The 13,800-nt window shown below is 35.1% G+C and overlaps 1 protein-coding gene and 1 long non-coding RNA gene across 4 annotated transcripts; both read left to right on the top strand.

The window, feature by feature from the left end:
* The first annotated feature begins 5,817 nt into the window (after positions 1–5,817).
* Positions 5,818–7,219, top strand: LOC109101615 (sodium/bile acid cotransporter 7-like). 3 transcript variants are annotated; one of them, XM_042711667.1, is made up of 3 exons: positions 5,818–5,937; positions 6,905–6,987; positions 7,064–7,219. In XM_042711667.1, exons 1-3 carry the CDS (start codon positions 5,838–5,840, stop codon positions 7,202–7,204), a joined length of 324 nt encoding a protein of 107 aa, XP_042567601.1. In that variant the 5' UTR covers positions 5,818–5,837; the 3' UTR covers positions 7,205–7,219. The 3 variants fall into 3 exon arrangements, with proteins under 3 accessions (XP_042567601.1, XP_018970543.1, XP_042567608.1); XM_042711674.1 differs by lacking the exon at positions 5,818–5,937 and adding an exon at positions 5,967–6,123; XM_019114998.2 differs by lacking the exon at positions 7,064–7,219 and having other exon boundaries at positions 5,833–5,937; positions 6,905–6,993.
* Positions 7,220–7,581: 362 nt separating this feature from the next.
* Positions 7,582–9,588, top strand: LOC122134852. Its single transcript, XR_006153136.1, has 3 exons — positions 7,582–7,652; positions 9,326–9,364; positions 9,485–9,588. It is a non-coding gene; the product is annotated as an uncharacterized LOC122134852 (long non-coding RNA).
* Positions 9,589–13,800: the final 4,212 nt, after the last annotated feature.

Below are 13,800 nucleotides of genomic sequence, written 5' to 3'. Positions count from 1 at the left end.
CCACAAGATGAGTGGTTTATAAAAGTGTTTCTCGGAGTGTTTTTTGTGTAACCCTCTTTAGGCATGTCTTTGTGTTAACTTCCTGTTATGCATGGTAATCTATCGGCCTACATGGCTGCGGCTCGGTGTCCATCAATCCCCTCGCACTTTGCCCGGATCACATTGAACATGCAAAACTCCAATACAAGTGGAGTCATTAAACTATTGAAATATATTTATCTTGTCATTAAATCGGTGTTTGGAAAATGTATTTTTTAAGTTAAAAAGAGTGAAGTTTAAAGCATTATTAATGTAATATATAATATATTGTATTATTGTTATACTGTATTATTACGTGGATGTTTTTTTACTAGCACCACCTATTAATGTGAAATGTATTCATGTCAGCAGTGGCCAAAGACACATTTCAGCCGGTGACAAGCAGAAGGACAATAATAAACTATTAATTTGCTTTTAACTCTGGGCCAATAAAACGGAATTATTAATCTTAGTCAGAATATATCTATATTATTCAAAACATGTACTGTTAAAGTCTCAGTAGGCCTAAATAATAAAAAATACAAAAAAAAAAAATAAAAAACCATTTTTTTATATTTTGTTTTAAGGTTATTATTTTTTTTTTTATTGTTTTTATTTTTATAAATAGTTTTGTTTTTTATTATTATTATTTTTTATTTTATAGTTTTCTTATTATAATTATAATATTTATTATATATATTGGATTTATAATAATTTTTTACGTTTATTTTTTTTTTTTATAATATATGTTAATTATATTTTTTTATTATCATTATTTTTTTTATCATGTAATTATATATTAGTTATATATTTTTATTGCTATATTTATTTTATTTACATTTATATATTTTATTTCATTGTCTAATTTTTTAAGTGGAAGCATGAGTGCATTTTAGAGACAACTCGCTTTAACAAACCAGCCGCATTTCACATATAGCCTATATATATAAATATATATAGCCTATAATACCCCCCCCCCACCCAACACGACACACACACTTCTGAAAATGACGGCTACGCCCCTGAAAATCTTCAAACACCTTTTCATCACGAAACCACAAATGAGTCTCTCATCATCTGCCGTCTCTTTTTTTGCTGGTCCTAAAACTTTTGTTTGGCGGGTTAAAAAGTGGTAACTGTTTGTACCTACCAAAGAGCAGAGAACAACGGAAAAAAGAGAGGATTCTCACACAATAAATCACATCTTAAAACTGACTTGAATCCCAGAGGGTGTGCTTATGTGTGTTTGCAGCAAGTTGTTTATTCTGACACTTTCCACTTCACATTCCTCCAACCACTCTCGTGATACGGTCAGTGGTTACAACTTCAAAATGCTCGTGGGACTCAATCTGTCTTGGTTGCGGCTGGAAACAATGGATACAGGCTTGCGGCTACAAGGGCACGACCCACATCAATATTGAGTAATATTTGTCACGCTGAACAACAAGTTCTGTATTGTAATAGGTAGGTTTCTGGGTGGATGTAGATGTTGTGTTCTTTTCTCAAATAAATAGTCTGTTTCCTCATTCTAAATTCTGCCGACATTTTAATTTCACAGCGAGTCTCCTTTCCCCTCGTTGTGCTCTTTAATGTCATCCATTTACAATACTGCACTTCTAGTGATAACAACAACAAAAATAAGCAAACCCTCTCTTACCACAGTTTTCTTTCCACAGTTTTCCTGTTACTTGATTAATTTTTTTTTTCGCTGAACTTTACTGTAAAAAAAGGTGTGTGTTTTCCCACACGGGCTTGACTGGACAATTTGACCACTTTCAACTTCCTTTGACCAATACAACATGTCCCCAATTCATTGGCAATCCTACTTAGTAATATCAGAGGAAGTAATCTTCTATCTGAGTATGAATCATTCTTCTGGTATAGGCCTTTGCATTCTGTGCTCTTGGGAGAAGTAAGGCCTATTCCTCCAAGTCCAGGGAAGAGAGTTCAATTCAATTAATCGAACATGCAAAGCTCCAATACAACAAGTGAGTCAATAAACTATTGTATATTTTATTAAAACTCTAATAATTGTAATTAGGCAAATGATAAAATGGGTAGAAGTTTTTTTAAATACTAAATATATGTTGTTTATTGTATCTACAACTAAATATTACTGTAACGCTGTTAATAAAATAGTTGGGAAAGGCAACAACAGCAATTCTGAACGGTTTGTGTTGTGTTGTGGTGGGTAGCGGAGTCTGGCTACTGACCTGCACTCTCAGACACTTGCGCTTCCGATAAATGTCTGAAACATAAAATGCACTTTATGTTGTTAAAAACACTGAACAGTTTTGAGCGCGTTTGGTTCAGGTTCATAGTTTTTGTGGGTATGTTTAAACTTTTTTTCAGGTTCATAATACTTTCACTTTGACTCCTCACGAAGGAAGGGGCAATTTTTCATTCTGTGAAAATCTTCTGTACTAAAATGTTATAATATAGATACATTTTATTTGTTAAAAAATAATGAAAGGAATCATTTTTATTTAACGTTTGTTTAGCATTTTAAATGAGTCTTTTTATTCCATGAATAAAAAAAATAATAAAATGCAGATCTTCATAAAAACGTGAATTTTACATAGGATGTTCTAATTTTATATACAAATATTAATTATTATTATTTTGAGGCCAAATTAAAATATTAGCCATCGGGGGGTTAGAGAGGGGTGTCATGCAACATTATTTTTGTTTTTTGATATGGTATAATATGGTATGGACTTTGTCTCCCAGCTAGTTATTAGGTTTTTGCCCTCATCTTCTGTTAATGCACACAGACAAGCACGTTATGTCTTCTTACAGTGTGCAGTCAATATCAGAAACAATTTCATGTGTTTCATTTCCTCATCCAAATATATTTTTAAAATTATAACTAACGTTGCAGAAAGTTTCTTGTGAGGGTCAGTGTTAGGGGATAGAATAGACACAGGTGTGCACTACCTCTCAGCGAACACTTCCATTTGACTGACCCTGTCAGAAATCAAAAGTTTAATATATATATTATATATATATATATATATATATATATATATATATATATATAGACTGCCAGCATGAGTAACTGAGTGCTATTAATGTCACTGTCCAGGTTCTGCAGTCACACACATGTTTCCATCCGTCGTCTTCTGTCTGTCTGCTCTCTGGAAGATGCTGACTTCTGTCTTTCCCTGTGGGAGTAAGTTTTCTTACTTTTTTTATTATTTTATTTTATTTCATTGAAAGAACGCGGTATTAACTTATTAATTAATTAGTTTCAGAATGTTAAGGAGCTGAACTAGGATTGTATCCTAAAGTGGTTCTGATTTCTCTAGCCTTCTTCTTGGTGTGTCGGTCAGAACACAGGAGTGGATCAGGCAGTCAACTTCAGTCAAAGGGGTTTATTGAATACTGAAGATATAATAAATTAAGATATAATACCAAAATGTCTCGTTACTGAATATTAGGATTAAAAAGAATAGTCTATAGAGCAGAGCGGGTACTCACAATTAGTCACACACTTAACACACAAAGGGAGATTATTTTTTTTTCGTCATGGCGATGATCGACAGGTGCATTAAGCCTCGCCTTTCCAATACAAAAGTAAAGGATAATACACCGCGATTAAGCTGTAAATTCCTATCTTCTCTGAAATTTTACAGCCAATGGTTTCACAGAAGTGGATATTCCTCTCTCTGTTGAGGAGACCAGACCAGATCCAGACCAGAAGTTCAGTGCGTCCAGTTTCACTCACATGAGGATGATGAGAGACCTGGGATGAGGATGATGAAGAGCAGCTTGATGAGTCAAGAGATAAAACAATTAACTGGAAATTCACTTTTTTTTCTTGGCTTTTTATGAAAATGCTTGCTGTATCACTTATTAAAAGAATGATTACAAAAAGGTGTTTGATTCTTTGTCAGCATTTCCATGCCTTTACATTTTTGCTCTTTAGATCTGGGTTTCCTGAAATCAGGGTCGAATTGTACAAATATTTCAAGGGGGATGGTGTGGTCATTTTCTTTTTCAACGGGCATGAGTGTGTGGTGTTTTTCCCCCAAAAAGGATTTTTAGTTAATGAAAAATTAGCTTTATTAAAACTAACCTTACTAAATGAACTATTATTTGTAAGCTTTTTTCCTTCTGGTGCCTGAAATGGAGGAATTTTGGTCAATATTTTGCTAAATGTTTGTGTGTGTGTGTGTGTGTGTGCTGGTAGTGCTGGCACCTTGTCTGGTTTAGAGAACGCCATTTGAAACCATCGCACACTTCTTATCAGAAAAGTTTCAATAAAGTATTGTCTTTTGTTGTTCTGGGCGCGTCTAAAGATTTCTTATGCATCTCAGTACTGTGTCGTGTGTGAAATAACATCTGTGTGCATGTGTGTAAAACAACAAGCTGACGATTTAATCATATGTTACACATGGGCAGGTAAAATCGGAATTTCTCTAGTTATTGTTTAAAAACTAGCTAACAGACTTCTTATTATAAGCTTTCATCTGATAACTGTGCGGGTGCTTCAGTAGTAGAGGCAGGAAGGTGGAACAAACACTAGATGGACTGCTAACATAAGAGACTGTAATGTTACAGGAGTGTGTTCATCTTCTGTCTGCTTCTGTCTGTCTGCTGTTTGGACGATTATGACTTCCGTTTTTCCCTGTGGGGGTAATTTTCTTCTTCTTCTTCTCCTTCTTCTTCTTCTTCTTCTTCTTCTTCTTTATTAACACGAGATTGTTTCCGAATTAAGATTTAAGATGTAATTATCATTTTTTTCTTAAATTTACAGCCAATGGTTACACAGAAAAAAAATGGGATGATAACTGTGTGGATTTTTCCTCTCTCTGTTGAGGGAGACCAACCAGATTCAGTCCAAGGTTCAGTGCGTCCATTTCACTCACTGAGGATGATGATGATGCCTGATGAAGAAGTCATTGATGGAGGGTCAAGAGATAAAACAGTGAACTGTAAATTCATTTTTTTTTTTGACTGTTTTATGAAATGGGTTTCCGTGATCACTTATTAAAAGATGATTTACAAAAAATAAGAACTTTATTCTGTTTTTTTTTTTCAACATTTTCCATCTGGATTTCCCCGAACTGAAGGTTTCGATTTTCACTAATTTAATAATTAAATAAATTAAATAATGAAAACATTTAAAATAAAGCACTTGTGAAAAAGATAAAACATTTTCTTGTTTACCTGCATGCCACGTGACAATTAACTGTGAAACTATGTGTTTATCAAATTTTTGTTTTATGAGGTTAAGATTTTTCTGCTGCTGTGTGACTTTAAACTGTGAGACAGTGTTTGAATAGGGGCCTGGCTGACTGAAAAAAAAATATAAAAATAAATAAAAAAAGTTTCACTATGTTCTAGAATGGTTTATTTTAAATCAAAGAATAATCATGAGAAAGTCAATGCAGAAAATGTGGTGGGTGCGCCCGAGAGAGATTAAGAGAACAAACAGCTATGCATTCCTGTGCTGTGTGCGCTCTGATACGAGTCATTACGGTGTATTTAATATTCATAAGCCTTTGCTTATTAATATTAAATACAAATGTCAAATGCGATTCTGCTTGATTACTAAACGCAACAGTAGTAGACTAATATTTATGAGCGTACTATTGTTGTTTATGGCTACTTCAGATAGCTGAACTGTCTTAAAGCAAGAAGCTTCCACTGACCAATCCTGGAGCAGGGGCGGGGGCTTGCATCTGGATCTAATTAATATTCATATTTATGTATTCAAAAAGCGTTGCGCTCGGACTCCGGTCGTTACGGTAACGCGTATGTGTCCGGAAGAGAGAGGCTCGTCGGTTTTGAATGCTCGTCGGTTTTGATGGGCGATGGGTCTGATCGCTCGCGTGCGTAAAGAATGGTTTATCATCGGTATAGTGCTCGTCATCACATGCGCCAAGCTCGCGCCGTCCGTGGGAGTGAAAGGAGGTGAGAAAGACTGGACACCTTTCTGGACCGACAATGTCTATAAAAACTTTCAAATCAGTTAATGCATTGATAATTAAGCATTTTGCCGTGATCAGCGTAAGGAAATGATCGGTATGACTCATATGCATGAATATGACAAAACAAGGGAGTGATCAATGATTGATTGTTTGTGCATTGACATAAAATGTAAGTATAGTTATTATGTGAGTTGGGGTTAAATGTATTGGATGTCTCAGTCTTAATGCATGGGTTCATGATGAAGTTGATCTCAATAGGATGATATGGCTGTGGTTTGTGTGGGCAACAGGTTGATGGTTGTTTTAAGTGTAGCTAGTTGTCATTATTGTGACACGTTGCAACACCCGAATCTGAATAAACCTGTTCGAGGAGAGAGCAGTTTGTTTTACGGTCTGTTTTTCCTGTTTATATGTAAGCGAGGACATTAATATTGCCTTGATAGAGATTTGTTTGGTTGTTTAAACCGCCTTTAAGTTTGAAGGTTATACAGATAGATAGATAGATAGATAGATAGATAGATAGATAGATAGATAGATAGGGATAGGATAGATAGATAGAGATATTGATCAGCAATGTTACAGCAAAATCATCAATAGTTTTGTTTTTCCACCAACATGAATATCCTAATATAGAAAACAATCACAATATATCAGTTGGTTATTGTGGATCTCTATGTAGTTTGACTATCCCTTCCCTTACAAAACAGTACATTGAGGGCACTATGATGTACATGGTTATAATCTGATACTAATTAACGACCGTGATTATATACGATAGTATTTATATTGTATGCCAATGAAAAATGGAAGAAAACCATGCTTACCTGTCCAAACTGCCATGCTATTACCCTAGTCCCATTATCCTAGTGTCTGAAAACATGGAAATACCATTTTACGTACATAATAATGCTATTATTTCACCATGATCATTAAAGTCTGTTCTCTTTCAGGTCCTCTTCGGCCAGAGATCACAATCACCTATGTTGCAGTATCTGTTATTTTCTTTAACAGTGGCTTGTCTTTGAAAACAGAGGTATGATGGTGCCAGTTTTGTTTTTAGGATTTTATAGATTTTTTAAAAACAAATGTCTATTTTGCTCTGTTTTCAGGAGCTAGCAAGTGCATTGATGCACGTAAAGTTGCATTTCTTCGTCCAGACATTCACGCTAGTATTTTTCCCCATCGCTATTTGGCTCCTTCTCAAGTTCTGGCCCCTGACAGCGATCAACGAATGGCTTCTCAGAGGGTGAGTGTGTATTTTCAGTCCTCCTCCTTGCACACAGTCACCCTCTCTACCTGTTCACCGCTCGGCTGAATGGTAGGTTTGTGTCGAGTGTAACTGGACCTCAGAGGTCTTCTGTGTTGGCACTTTTTGGTTATTTTCCTGCAAGAGAGTCGTTTTGTTCACCTGCAACCTCCATGCCTTTCACAGACTGAAAAGACTTTCATGATTTTATAACATTTAAGATTATGAGTCAGCACAACCATTTATTGAAATTTCCTGAAGTGACTCAAGGTAATTATAGTAGAGCTTTACTCGCTCCTGTCTGTATATACATTGGAAAACAGGAAAACAAATGTGATTTAAATGCGAATTTAAATTTTGTATATTTATGTGTTTTGTTTGAGAAGGTTGATTTTTTGCCTCCTCCTGTTTCCTCTGCTGTCATCCTCACTAAATCTGTAGGAGGAAATGAGGTAAATAAATGATTTAAAACTATAATACTCGTAAAAAGCTTTACAAGCAGACCTCACTGTAAAGTCATGATCATTTTTTATAATCACACTGTTGAAAAACAATAACTTTCCAACAGAAAAAAAAAAAACACACCATTTGGGTGTAATAAATAACTAATAATCCCCTTTAGAAATAAAACTTTACAAATTCAAATCTTTCATAACAATAGTCACAACGTCATAAGCTTGCATCCATCATAACAGCAAGTATACAAACTAACTCTTCACAGCAATCACATCTTTACAAATACATTCTTCATATGGCTAACAACTTTACAAATACATTCCTTCACATGGGTAACAACTTTACACAATCATAACTTTACAAATACATTCCTTCATATGGGTAACAACTTTACACAATCACAACTATCACAACTTTACAAAAACATTTCATCACAATTGTACACACAAACACATTTCATTACAGCAATCACAACTTTACATACATTCCTCTTCATATGGGTAACAACTTACAGCAATCACACAATATGGTAACAACTGTACACCAATCACAACTTTACAAAAACATTCATCACAGTTTTACAAACACATTTCATTATAGCGATCACAACTTTACAAATACATTCCTTCATATGGGTAACAACTTCACACAATCACAACTTTACAAAAACATTCATCACAATTTTACAATCACATTTCATTACAGCGATCACAACTTTACAAATACATTCATCACAGTTTTACAAACACATTTCATTACAGCAATCACAACTTTACATACATTCCTTCATATGGGTTTCAACTTCCCACAGCACAAACTTTACAAAAACATTCATCACAGTTTTACAATCACATTTCATTACAGCGATCACAACTGTACATACATTTTTTTCATACACATACACTTTTACACAATTCTATCACAACTTTTTACAATTTCACACAATGTTTCATTACAGCAATCACAACTTTACTCAAACATTCCTTCATATGGGTAACAACTTCACACAATCACAACTTAAAAACAATACAATTTTCATCACATTTTTACAAACAATTTACATTCAATCACACAGTTCTTACATCACAACTCATTACAGCTCGAACAATCACAACTTTACAAATACATTCCCTTCATATGGGTAACAACTTTACAAAAATGCTGAACCACAACTTTACAAATGCATTTTATTACAGTTATTATATCTTCACAAGCTTACACCCTTTGCAACTTTAAAAACACACTTCTTCACAGCAATCACAACTTTACAAATACATTCCTCCATGTCATGTCTTTGTCTGTGTGTTGTTGTTGTCTCTTTGTACTGGAAGCTTATGTCACTAAAACAAATTCCTTGTATGCGCAAGCATAATTGGCAATAAAGCTCTTTCTGATTCTGATTCTGATGTGGGTAACAACTTAACAAATTGTTTTTATCAAAACCTTATGAACAGACATCACCACAAAATCACAACTATCAGAACTTTACAAAGAGACCACCACAAAACTGTTATAATACTGTTATAATCACACATTGTTCTACAGATCATAACTTTACAACCAGGCAATCACACTGCTTTGTGCACATAGTAGATAAACATTTTTTATGTATGCATTTATGTATTTAATGTATATAATATGTTTTTTTGTTGTTTTTTTTTCGTTACAGGCTGCAGCAATTTTCAATTCAGCATTTGGCAGTTTTCTGGTAAGTCTGGTAATACAGGGAGATAAAAAAGGGAGGAGAAAAGAGACAAATAGACCAACAAAAGAACAAAGAAATAAAAGCATAATGTGAAAGAGTCCCATTTCTCTGTCCTGTCCACAGGGGATTGTGTTCACTCCTCTTCTGCTGCTGGTGTTTGTGAGTATAACTCCTCTTTATTTGTTATTTCTGTTCATTGTGAATGTGCTGAACAGTAAGCATGTTGTGTGGCTGTGTGCATTACGTTTTTTGTTTTTTTTTTTTGTTTGTATCTTGGTTTTTTGTCTTGTTTTCCTTTATCTTCTATCTTATCTCTTCATGACGGTGGTTGTCCCACTCATAGTCGGACAGGTGAGTGAGTGAGTTATTTTAGTAAATTGTGTGTTTTGATGCTCGTTATTTCACACAACCTACCAAATGTCAACAAAAGAGTAGTAAAATCACTTCTAATGCTTAATTAAGATAACGTTTTGTTGATTTTGACTCATCTATGACACAGACAAGCAATAAATAAAGTGCAATAATAAAACCTGAAATCTGCCTTTTGAGGAAAATCAATTCATGAATGGACAGAATCTCATTTCACATGCTAAAAATGACAAATAGTGGCTGTAAGAGGAAGGAGTAGGAGCGGTAATGTTTCTTCCCTAAATGATTTAACAGCAGAAGTGAAGTTAACAGGAAGACACTGCTATGATTGAACATGTTTTGTGCATGTAGGTGTGTAGGAGGTTTCTGAGAGAGTGTCTGGACCGCCGGAAGCCTCCGTTCGGGACGGTGAGCAGCGTCGTTCTGCTCATGATCATCTACACCACCTTCTGCGACACGTTCTCCAACCCCAACATAGAGCTGGACCATCTGAGCCTGCTCATTGTTATCTTCATCAGTGAGTGTTGTTTTCAGTGCATGAAACATCTGTGACCCTGGAGCACAAACCCAGTCTTAAGTCTCTGGGGTATATTTGTAGCAATATCCAAAAATACACTGTATGGGTCAAAATTATGGATTTTTCTTTTATGCCAAAAAAAATTAGGATATTAATTAAAGATCATGTTCCATGAAGATATTTTGTAAATGTCCTACCGTAAATATATCAAAACTTAATTTTTGATTAGTAATATGCATTGCTAAGAACTTCATTTGGACAACTTTAAAGATGATTTTATAAATATTTAGATTTTTTTGCACCCTCAGATTCCAGATTTTCAAATAGTTGCATCTCAGACAAATATTGTCCTCCTAACAAACCATACATCAATGGAGAGATTATTTATTCATCTCAGTTTCAAAAGATTTACCCTTATGACTGATTTAATGTTTTATATTTTGGAATGTTTGCTTTTGTGGTATAGGGTTATATATTTGATGTTGTTCTTTTTTGGTATATCATTTTTTTCAGTATTTTCCATTCAGCTGAGCTTCATGGCCCTGATATTTTTCTTGTCTACAAGGTGAGAAGCACACGTTCATAGAAACACTTTTGTTTTCTGTCATAGTGGGTCTTTCAATGACGTCTGTTGGTTTAAGACATTATTCGGTATGATTATTAAATTTTGTTTGTTTTTCGGGTTTTACTTTCATTTGATTGACTGAACCTGATCTGCGTACTCTTTGATGTGTGACAGACCACGTAACGTGTGTTAATCTGTTTATATGTGTGTGATGTTTTCAGGAAATCCTCTGGTTTCACTGCAGCTGATTCGGTTGCCATCATGTTTTGTGCGACTCATAAATCCCTCACTTTAGGTAAAACACACACGTCTGTCTGAGGAAAGCAAATATGAATGGTTACCGAAAACTCATGTTTGATGTGTGTTTGTGTAGGTATCCCCATGCTGAAGATCGTGTTTGAGGGTTATGAGCATCTGTCTCTGATATCAGTGCCTCTGTTGATTTATCATCCCGCTCAGATCCTGCTGGGAAGCATCTTACTGCCCTCCATTAAAACATGGATGAGCGGCAGACAGAAGGTAGCACGCACACCGATTTGACCAAAACCTATGGAAGTTTATATAACGCTGCAAGTGTGAGAAAATGTAAACCGTACTTTCTGTGAAATATAAAGTTGGAATGATAAGAAAGAATCCCACAGTTGTAAGATGCAAAGATGTTTTTGTGAAAAGTGAATTCTTTTTTCATTTTTAATTGACTATATTTAAATTTTGTTGTATTTATTTAAATGTAAGGGAAAAAAATCTTCCATTTTAAATATGTAATATTTTTTTAAGTTCACTATTTTCTGTCATTTAAATAATGGATGCATAAAATGTTCAAATAGGTACTTAAAGTACACCTGTGATTTTAAATTAATATTTAACAACATGTTTGTAGTTCTCTGACATCGATTTATAGTCACATAACTTGCAGGTAAACAGTTAACTTTTTTTAGTGTTTTATTTTGTTTTAATTAATCATTTATTTTGTTTTAATTAATAATTTATAATAATGAATAAATTATTAACTAAAAATAATGTTTTTAATTATTCTAATCTTTTTTTTTTTTATATTTAATATTTTTATTTAGTTGTTAGATTTTCATCAACTTATGAACCCAAACTGAAAAAAAAAAACTGGATGCTGATCACAAATTCATCTTAAATTATTATTATTTTGTGAAACTGCGAGAAAGAAAAAACACTAAATGTGAATGAGGTCGAACGTGTCATATCTAGAAAGACAAAATGAGCATAAAACCCAAAATATTTTGTTTTAAATTGTGTAAATTTGTGCTCACAACTCTGATGCATATCATATTTTATTTATATTAAAACTTGAACTTTAAATTCTGTTTCACAAGATGTCAGACGAGACATCTGTTTTAACTCTTTAATTGACTTCCTTTACAGACTCTAACACCCATATGAACTACACTGTCGATTGGAAGCTGTGAAACAGTTGGCTGAGCCAAACCAGACCAGAATGAACGAGACCAAACCAGACGTGAGATCAAGTGCCTTAACGCGACCCGCGGGACCTCAGCGGCCGCCGGCCTCAGTACAGGGACCACAGACGAATCCATGAGCTTTTATAAACAGATACATGAATGTATATTTGTATTTTTATATGAAGTGTAAAATCTTTTCTTACTTCAAGGGCACTCAGACTTTGTCAAATGGATTTATTTTTGTTTTTTAGACATCCAGGAAGAACTCCAAAGTCTTTAGTGTGTTCATGTGTGTTCATTGGGCTTTGGGGAATTATACAGCAGTAAAAGCTAAAGTGAAATTGCAGTGCTAACATCCTTCACGTTTACCTAACGATGAGAGTATTACTGACACTGTTCATTTATTTTGATGCAGTAAAAGGTCAGCTGTAGTGACGGCGACACCATTCGACATGTTACTGAAGACAATAAAGATTGTCATAAATACAGTCTAAATGAGGGTTTGTTTGCAAAAAAATGACAACAAAACAATTATGCGACTAAATAAATCTTTATTTATTACATTTATTTTTAATCATTATTTTCATTTTTCAAATCAGATGCAGACTGAATATTTAGTTAAACCGTGATTTACCTTCAACTGATGTTAATGTGTTCAAACTTTGTTTTGTATCTATTCTATCTTATTAGTGGTTTAAACTGAGCTTTTAAACTAGTATTCAGACTGAAATACATCTTTCGTTGTCATTAAACACGGGGCCAAAGCACTTTCTGCTTCTTTGTCTTAATTGGAATACTGTGTTCTGGGTGGTTGCTAAGGTGATGTTCTGGGTGGTTGCTAAGGTGATGTTCTGGGTGGTTGCTAAGGGGATGTTCTGGGTGGTTGCTAAGGTGATGTTCTGGGTGGTTGCTAAGGTGATGCTACACAGTTGCCAGGGTGTTCTGGGTGGTTGCTAAGGTAATGCTACACAGCTGCCAGGGTGTTCTGGGTGGTTGCTAAGGTAATGCTACACCGTTGCCAGGGTGTTCTGGGTGGTTGCTAAGGTGATGCTACACAGTTGCCAGGGTGTTATGGTTTGTTGATGTGGTGTTCTGGGTGGTTTGTCTGGGTGTTCTGGGTGGTTGCTAAGGTGATGCTACACAGTTGCCTGGGTGTTCTGGGTGGTTGCTAAGGTAATGCTACACAGTTGCCAGGGTGTTGTGGGTGGTTGCTAAGGTAATGTTACACAGTTGCCAGGGTGTTCTAGGTGGTTGCTAAGGTAATGCTACACAGTTGCCAGGGTGTTCTGGGTGGTTGCTAAGGTAATGTTACACAGCTGCTAAAGTGTTGTGGGTGGTTGCTAAGGTATTCTTAAACAGCTGCCAGGGTGTTCTGGGTGGTTGCTAATGTAATGCTACTTATTTGCCTGGGTGTTCTGGGTGGTTGCTAAGGTAATGTTACACAGCTGCCAGGGTGTTCTGGGTGGTTGCTAAGGTAATGTTACACAGCTGCCAGGGTGTTCTGGGTGGTTGCTAAGGTAATGTTACACAGCTGCCAGGGTGTTCTGGGTGGTTG

This window comes from Cyprinus carpio, chromosome A2 (assembly GCF_018340385.1).
Source record: "Cyprinus carpio isolate SPL01 chromosome A2, ASM1834038v1, whole genome shotgun sequence".
Taxonomy (NCBI): Eukaryota; Metazoa; Chordata; class Actinopteri; order Cypriniformes; family Cyprinidae; genus Cyprinus; species Cyprinus carpio.
Note: the sequence above shows the minus strand (reverse complement) of the source record. Positions and strands in the feature narration are given on the sequence as shown.

Excerpts from the sequence above, each read along its gene's own strand:
- LOC109101615 (XM_042711667.1), top strand. The coding sequence starts at position 5,838 with ATGGGTCTGATCGCTCGCGTGCGTAAAGAATGGTTTATCATCGGTATA. Across the intron at positions 5,938-6,904 it reads GTCCGTGGGAGTGAAAGGAG|GTCCTCTTCGGCCAGAGATC; the intron begins GTGAGAAAGACT and ends GTTCTCTTTCAG. Across the intron at positions 6,988-7,063 it reads GCTTGTCTTTGAAAACAGAG|GAGCTAGCAAGTGCATTGAT; the intron begins GTATGATGGTGC and ends CTCTGTTTTCAG.